The 9,141-nt window shown below is 39.0% G+C and overlaps 1 protein-coding gene across 1 annotated transcript; it reads left to right on the plus strand.

Annotated features, from left to right (window-relative positions):
* Positions 1 to 1,289: 1,289 nt before the first annotated feature.
* On the plus strand, positions 1,290 to 2,861 carry LOC149576403 (uncharacterized). The gene has a single exon (XM_089794360.1). The coding sequence runs from the start codon at positions 1,290 to 1,292 to the stop codon at positions 2,859 to 2,861; it is 1,572 nt and encodes a 523-aa protein (XP_089650486.1).
* Positions 2,862 to 9,141: the final 6,280 nt, after the last annotated feature.

The following is a 9,141-nucleotide window of genomic DNA, read 5'->3' on the forward strand; positions in this document are numbered from 1 at the left end:
CTTGGCTACGCAGGAATATCCGCCGCGCCACCTATAACATCAGACGTCTGCACTGAGGAGGCCCCATACGTAGCAAAGGTGGAAGACTGGAGTACATCAATTGGGATATGAGACTGCACATCATCCCCATCCGGAGAACAAGATGGATGCCGGCGAGAAGGGACAGATTGGTATGGAGACTTCTCTTGCTGCGGTATCGCATGCTGTTCACCAATAACATTCACAACATTGGGTTGCCAGGGTCGTGACTACAATGTGGGGTCCCCCCAAGCGGCAGAGGTGGATGAGAGGTGTACGAGATGCAAGCCCAGAGACAAACTATCATCCCCCCCGCGAGTAGAAGAAGGCTGGTGCCGCGTAGAACCAAACACGCAGGAGGGGGAGCTCAAGGGAGCGAAAGAAGCAGAGATCCCGTGATTGCAAACGAACTTGCGAGCCAGCCTTTCAAATTTCTTTTTCTGCCTGGTGATGCAAACCTTTTGACGCCCCAAAGCTTTGGCATGAGATGACGTGTCCAGTCGTATCCAACTATCTGGACGCAAAGAGGAAGCAAGCTCAAGATGGAGAGGGAGCAGCCTGGCATTCAGAGTATTGATTTCTCTCCTCGTGGACTGGATAACAGATCTAAGGAGAGCGAGACTCACACGGAAGAAGATATGCTCAGTAAACACACTCCACAAGTGGTGGCTAATGCTAATAAAAGAGGGGATGAGCTTCGAATCACGACAACGTTTAAGGAAAGCCAAATCTGCAACTTTTTTCATCAGTTTGATCCTTAACATCTCCAGCTATTTGGACTTGAAACAAATTTCCCTCCCATGAAGGGTATCAATTAATGCAATCAGATTTCCACAATCCATGATTTATAATGTTGATTTTCTGGAATAGATTGTGTATAGATTTTTCATCAACGTTTCGAATCACACTACGTGATCCATCATCAGGAAGAGAGAGCAAGAGGTGTCAAATTATGTAAGAAGCAGATTTGGCATAGGGTCACAATTTAAGGAGACCAGGAAGAGAGGGACTGCACACGCCCCAACGCAAGTCAAAAGAAGTAAAAATAAAAATACAGACAAAAACAAGCATGGGGGGGAGACAAAACCACCCAAGACACAAAGAGAAAGCACCAAGAGAGACCATTATAAATGATTTGATGCGTGCAAGTTTAGAGGGCCAAACCACCAAGGGGCAACATCCCCAAGGTTGAGCTTCTTGCTTTCAAAAGCTTATTGCGCCATAACGACCTAGCAATCATCAAAGCTGACAAGGGCAATGCTATGGTCATTATGAACAAACAAGACTACGTCTCCAAGATGCTAGACCTCCTCTCCGACTCAACTAGCTATAAAACCTTATCTCGTAACCCTTGTGGTAAACTCTTAAAAAAAGTCAAAGGGTGTGTCTTGGCCTCTTCTTTTGATGATGACATCAAGAAAAAGTTGGTTCCCTCCAAGGAAGTTACTCCTCGTATCTATGGGGTCCCAAAAATCCACAAGGGGGGCATCCCACTTAGACCTATAGTTGACACTATAGGTTCCCCCACGTATCCCTTGGCTGCTCATTTGGCCAAGTTAATATCTCCTCTGATAGGCAATTTTGATTCCTTTGTTAAAGACTCCTCTCACTTTGTGCAATTTGTCAAGGATACTCGACTTGATGCCAATGATGTCCTGGTAAGCTTTGACGTAGTCTCTCTCTTCACGAAGGTCCCTATCCCCGATTCCATTGAAATCGTGAAGCGCAAGACCAATGCGGAGATTGCCAGTCTGGTCGAGCTTTGCCTCAGGTCAACCTTTTTCTCCTTTCAAGGGGTCATCTACGAGCAAGTTGATGGTGTGGCCATGGGCTCCCCTCTCTCCCCTGTCATCGCCAACCTGTATATGGAGCATTTTGAAGAGGCGACCCTTCGTTCCTTTCCTCTTCAACCTAAATGGTGGAAAAGATATGTAGATGATACTAACGTTTGTTGGCCTCATGGGCTGGACAAGTTGGAAGAGTTCCACCAGCACATCAACAATTTGACCCCCTGTATTTCTTTCACCAAAGAGCTAGAGTCTAGCAACCAATTGCCTTTCCTTGATGTTTTGCTCATCAAGAAATCAGATGGCTCCCTCGGCCGTCGTGTGTTTAGAAAGGCCACCCATACCGACCTATACATTCATCCGTCCTCCCACCACCATCCTAGCCATAAAACTAGCACTTTCAAGACCCTAGCCCTAAGAGCCTATAGGATTTGTGATGTTGATTATCTAAACCTTGAGCTCAACCACATTTGCCAAGTCTTTCGGCTGAATGGTTATTCTACCAGGCAAATTTCTAGGGCCCTAAACCAAGCTAGGTCCCTCCACTTTGCCTCCTCGTCCCCTTCTCTTCCCCCCCCTCGTACTCTGTTTGCCTCCCTCCCTTTCGTGGAAGGCATTTCCCATAAGATTGCCAAGATCCTGTCCAAAAATGGGTTGCATGTTGCTTTCAAGCCCCTCTTCAAGCTCAAGAATTGTGTCCCACCAATCAAAGACCCCATAGATTTGTATGCCAACTCAGGGGTTTACAAAGTGGTCTGCTCTTGTGGTACACCCTATATTGGCGAAACAGGCCGCTCCTTCCACACCCGTATCAAGGAGCATGTGGCAGACATTAGACACGATAGGGTTTACAAATCGGCGCTTGCTGAACATTCCTCCTTGACCAAGCATCACATATGTTTGGAGGACACGCAAATCATTTCCCACAAGGACAACTATTTTAAGAGGAAGCTTAAAGAAGCAGTTGAAATTATTAACCACCCCATCAACCTCAATCGTGATGATGGATGGCTTCTCAACCCCTCGTGGCATCCTTTGGTGACTTATGCGGAGTAACACCCTCATTGCGTTGGTTCAACTCTTTCTCTCTCTGTCCGTCTTGCTTTGCTGCTCCTCTCTCCTCGGTTCTTGTCCTCTCCCCCCCTCTCCTCTCCTTTGGTGCCTTGCACGTTACCCCAAGTTGGCCACTTCTTCTTTTGTGTCTTTGGGGTTTCTTCCTCTCTCCTCTGCATTATCTCCTGTCATTTTTGTTTTCGTCCCTTCGTGTGGGGTTGATTCCCTTGTTACTTTTGCGTTAGTTGATTTCATTTATTTATTTGTTTTGCATTCTCTTGCTTTGTGGTATCATTTGTATCTAGTTCCTTGCGTGGGTTGGGTTTGGGGGTGGTTTATTATTTTTTCTTTTATTTTTTGCGTTTGTTTTCTTCTAGTCGTGATGTGTGCACATTATATATATATATACTCATATATATATATATATATATATATATATATATATATATATATATATATATATATATATATATATATATGTATATATATATATATATATATAGACACATACATATATATATATTTATATACATTTGTATATATACATAAATATATATACATTAATAAATAAATATATATATATATATATATATGTTACTTTGTGCCACTTGTTTGTTTTTGTTTTGCTCGTTTTTATATATATTGCCCGCTTATTCGTAAGTATATATAGTTAGATATATATATATATTCATTCAATTTCTGATTTAGGATGGGAGTTCTTTGATATTTGGACGCTTGTTTATATTATCCACTTGCATACTTGCATAAACTTATAGATTGAGATGTGTTTGTTCTTATGTAAAATTTTTTCTTTTATTTTGTCTTTTTATTATTTTTTGTATTTATTTAGTTATTTTCACCCCCGCATTAATTGTTTTTATTACTAATGGGTAGACTTTTAAAAAAACCCTCTAAACTTGCACGCATCAAATCATTTATAATGGTCTCTCTTGGTGCTTTCTCTTTGTGTCTTGGGTGGTTTTGTCTCCCCCCCATGCTTGTTTTTGTCTGTATTTTTATTTTTACTTCTTTTGACTTGCGTTGGGGTGTGTGCAGTCCCTCTCTTCCTGGTCTCCTTAAATTGTGACCCTATGCCAAATCTGCTTCTTACATAATTTGACACCTCTTGCTCTCTCTTCCTGATGATGGATCACGTAGTGTGATTCAAAACGTTGATGAAAAATCTCTACACAATCTATTCCAGAAAATCAACATTATACAATACTACTTGGAATATTATAAAAAGTAGAAAATACTAGAAATTTTTATGTAGCATAAGTAAAACTCTATCATTGAAGAAAATGAAACCGGTAATTGAAACCCTCACACTAAACCAAATCAGACTCTAACTCTTACATTGAACCTAATTAAACTCTAACTGAAACCCTAACATTGAACGTAATGAAACTCTAGTTCTAAAACTCTCACATTGAACCAAATTAGACTCTATCTCCTACATTGAACCTTAAACCTTAACATTGTTCACCTAATGAAACTCTAACTGAAACCCTCAAACCCATAACCTCCCTCTAACTCCTAACCTCTCTCTCTCTCTCTCTCTCTCTCTCTCTCTCTCTCTCTCTCTCTCTCTCTCTCTCTCTCTCTCCCCTAGCCCCATCTCTATCTAACCTCTAGTTCCTCTCCCTCTAACTCGTAACCCTATCTCACTAATCCCTAACCCCATCTCTCTAATCCCTAACCTTATCTCTCCCTCTGTAACCCCTAACCCTCTCTCTCTCTCTCTAACTCCTATTATTGAAATCAAAATGTATTATAGTCAAGTTTTATTTATATGTTGTACAATATGACTTAAATTATACTTAAATTTCAATTATTTTTGTTTAAAAAGATTCATTTAGTATCCTTTCATTAAATTAGTTTTTAAAAAAATGTACATATTGATGTAGGAGCATCCTAGGGTAGTTGGAAATCCTGTAGGGTGAAGTATTTTTGGCCTTGGAGTTGGAGAATTCACTTGTAGAAGGAGTGGTGTTTGGTTGCTATTGGGTGTAGTGTTGTCTGAGGTGCTTGATCACTAAAGGAGTTCAGTCATTGAAGGCTTTCTCTACATCTACACTATGTTTCTTGGCATCTTATATGTTGCTTGACAATGCTTGTGGGAGCTCAGTGATGCTTGTGGTTTTGTTGACAGTTAGTAGTATGGCTTGCAGAATGGAGTTCTTATGGATTTGTTTGGATATTTTGATGCATCTATTGCATGAACATTGAGATCATGATGTGGATCAATCATTGGAGTTTGTGTGGACCTATTTTTGTCTTGGTCAATTATTCTTGATGTATTTAATAAGTGTTGCAAGCCTTTTAAGGCATTTAGTATTTAATATTTGTTTGAGGTCAACTTGTGGCTCAACATGTATTTAATATAATAGTTTATTTTAGCTTACTAGGCTGACTTGTGGCTTATTTGGGTATAACTAGGGGGTCTTTTGGAGTCTTTAGTCATACAAAATCATCTAGCTTGGAGAAGAGGATGTGGTAGAGGAGCGAACTTTGAAGAGCTAGTAGTTGAGACTTGCAAAAATAGGGAGATTACTTGGTGGGCTTGCAAGCACAAGTTTAGATTTTCCTTGGAAGTTTCTACTAGAGTGGATATGGACTAGCTAGGGTTTGGATTGGATCTTGAGGGATCTTGTAGAACTATTACTTGCTTCAAGTATTTGATCTTAACTAGAAAGACCTTATAGCTCGACACATTGCATGTAATAAGTTATTTTATGAATAAAGAGTTGTGTTTGGTATCTGATCTTGTATCTTGTATTGTGTTTTCACTATGTGGTTATTTTTTAGGGGCTAGGACATCTCCTTTGGGAATACTTCTTCCTTTCACTACATCAGATGGTATCAGAGTGAAGGTTTTCCTAAGCATGTAGAAAGATCACCAAAGTTGAGGTAGTTTGCACAAGGATCTAGGGTGAAGATTATCTGATTGAAGGTTGGATTTGGTTGATTTTTTGTGGAGGGTTTTTGAAGATCTAGGAAGATGCCTCCAAGAAGATTGGACCCTAGGGTAATTGAAGACCTTTGTGATGTTGTGGAAGCGAGGATCTCATAGAAGGTTAAATCAAATTTTCAATGTGAGATGAAGCTAATGAAGAGTGATATGATCGTTGAGATCATAAGTGCCATAGGTGGTGTACCTTGACATGTGGATACTAAAGATGGTTATGAGGAAGTTGTTGAATTAAATGGTGAGGACATAACTAATTATGTGGAGAGACCAATGGGAGATAGGGTTAGTTAGTTTGCACCTGGATCTCAGTTGAAGTTGAGGCATAAGATGCAGGTTTCTAATTTCTCATGTACTTTGAATCCTAAAGACCTGATTGATTGGATTGGTGAATTGGAAGACTACTTTGAGTTAAAGGATATTGGAGATCCTCTTAGAGTGAGGTTGGCACATATTAAGTTGAAGGGACATGTTTCTCTTTGGTTTTTGCTAAGAGATAGAGAAGAGGAAGGTGAAATGAAGATAACTAGATGGAGATTGCTGGTGACTAAACTAAAGGCTAAGTTCATTCCCATGGATTATGAATTTGAGTTATTTTTAAGAAGTTGTAGAATCTAAAATAGAAGGGTATGACTATGAATGATTATATCGAGGAGTTTTACAAGTTGACTATTCTTTCTAGACATAGAGAGCTCTCTAAGGAGAAGGTGGCTAGATATATTAATGGCTTGAGATTCAATATTTAGGATGATGATGGTATGCTGAATATTGCTTTGGTTGAGGATTCTTATCAACATACACTAAAGGTATAAGGCAAGTTAAAGAGGAAGAATCAAGGTAGTTTTTGAGGGAAGGAGAAGTAGGACTGCTCGAAAAAGGCTAAACCAAGTGCTAAAGATGAACCAAAACCTATTGATTAGAAGAGAAGGACATGTAGAGGTGAGTTTAAGGGTACTTGTTTCAGATGTCATGAAGAAGGACATAGAGCTTATGAATGTCCTAAGGTTGGTGATAAAATAGTTGCTATTGTGAACAAGGCTAAAGACCATATTAGTGAACTTGAGCAAGGAGAGAATTTACCAGCTTGGCAAGTACTGTTTGGTAAAAGGACATTGGAATCTTGTGAGAGAAATTTGTTTAAGACTTGTTGTAAGTATGGAGGTAAATTCTAAAATGTGATTATGGATGGTGGTACTATGGATAAACTTTTTGCTAAGGAGATGGTTTAGAAACTTGATTTGAGGAGAATGAGACATCCTTGTCCTTAAAGGATTGGCTAGTTGCAAGATGAACATGCTTTAGAAGTGAGGGAGTAATGTCTTGTTGATTTTTAGATTGGGCAGTATAAGGATCAAGTGTTGTGTGATATTGTGGACATGAGTAGTTGTCACATATTATTTGGTATACCTTAGCAATATGATTGTAGGGCTATGCATGATTGTTTCAAGAATGTGATTACTATTGAGAAGGGTGATATGAAGTATTCCCTAATTCCTTTGCAAAATGAAGAATTCGGTAGGAGGATCCTGAGTATTGGCATCTAAGTGGATCTTATAGATTCTAAAAGGGTTAGGGATCAATATGGACAAAAAATATGTGGAACACCAAGGGTGGATGTGAAGAAGAAGCGGAATATGAGAAAGAGTGTGCAAGTTGAAGACTTGGATGATATGTATGTGAAGAAAAAGTATGGGATTTTTGTACTACATCCCATAAGATGTTCTTCCAACTATTGAGAACATCTTTTTGTACATGGGGTGTCTAATGCAAGACCATCCTAGGGTAGTTGGAAATCCTATAGGGTGAAGTGGTTTTGGCCTTAGAGTTAGAGAATTCACTTGTAGAAGGAGTGGTGCTCGGTTGTTATTGGGTGTAGTATTGGCCAAGGGGTTCGATCGATAAAGGCTTGCTTGGTATCTATACTATATTTCTCATAATCTTCTATGTTGCTTGGCAATGTTTGTGGGATCTCAATGATGCTTGTGGTTTTGCTAATGCTTGGTAGTATGGCTTGCAGGATGGAGTTCTCATGGATTTGTTAGGATGATTTGGTGCATTTATTACATAAGGATTGAGATCATGATATGGATCGACTATTGGAGTTTTTGTAGGCCTCTTTTGGTCTTAGTTAATTTTTCTTGATGTATTTAATAAGTGTTGTAAGCCTTTCATGACATTTGGTATTTAATATCTGTTAGAGGTTGACTTATGGCTCAACATGTATTTAATGTAAGATTTTATTTAATTTGTAGCTTACCAAGCCAACTTGTAACTTAGTTGGGTATAAGTAAGGGGTCTTGTGGAGTCTTTAGTTAGATAGAATCATCTATCTTGGAGAAGAGAATGTGATAGAGGAGCAAGCTTTGAAGAGCTAGTAGCTGAGGCTTGGGAAAACAAGGAGATTTCTTGGTGAGCTTGTGAGCACAAGTTTAGATTTTCCTTGGATCTTTCTACCAAAGTGTAGATCTAAACTAGTTAGGGTTTGGTTTGGATCTTGAGGCATGTTGTAGAACTATTACTTTCTTTGTATTTGGCTATAACTGGGAAGGCCCATCACATTGCATGTAATAAGCTATTTTATGAATAAAGAGTTGTGTTTGGTATCAGATCGTGTATCTTGTATTGTGTTTCTTCTATGTGGTTATTTACTAGGGGCTAGGACATCTCCTTTGGGGGTTTTCCCGCCTTGTACTGCATCAAACAAAAAAATAAAAAATAATATATATATATATATATATATATATATATATATAAATAAATAAATAAATATATTATATATATATATAATATTTCATTATTAAGGCATATGGCGGTAGTGATTCTGGAGAGGCCCATGTACATGGTCATTCACACAGTGGATCATCGTGTAGATCTACTAATAATACCTAGGATAGGAAAACACTTTTTAATGAGACTCTTCAACACTTACAAAGTGCACTTGATACCATTGATCATTGTTTATAGGCTTCACCTACCCTACAACATAGGGACAAAGTGATTATGATTAGAAATGAGTTGATCAACATGATTGAACTCATTAGGGTTTTAACCCTTATGATAGTATGAGTTTGGACACATTTTATAGCACTTTCTCCAATAGTGTCAGTGGTGGTATGACGTGGAGAGATATAAATGATCTGGCCTTTGTAGAGAATGTGAAGAGCATGTTCCTGTATTATTGACCATTTAAAATGGTCAAAGGGTACCATGCTACAAGGTGTACTAACCCATTGGTGGCTCCTTTATATATCCTTGTTGGTTGGCTACACATCACATGTGAGCCCAAAAGGACGAGTTCCCCCTATATATCTGCAA

Source organism: Cupressus sempervirens, chromosome 1 (assembly GCF_028749045.1).
Source record: "Cupressus sempervirens isolate cs-2001-9-10 chromosome 1, ASM2874904v1, whole genome shotgun sequence".
Classification (NCBI taxonomy): Eukaryota; Viridiplantae; Streptophyta; class Pinopsida; order Cupressales; family Cupressaceae; genus Cupressus; species Cupressus sempervirens.

Bases quoted from the DNA above. Each gene is read 5' to 3' on its own strand.
- LOC149576403 (XM_089794360.1), top strand. From the start codon at position 1,290: ATGAACAAACAAGACTACGTCTCCAAGATGCTAGACCTCCTCTCCGAC.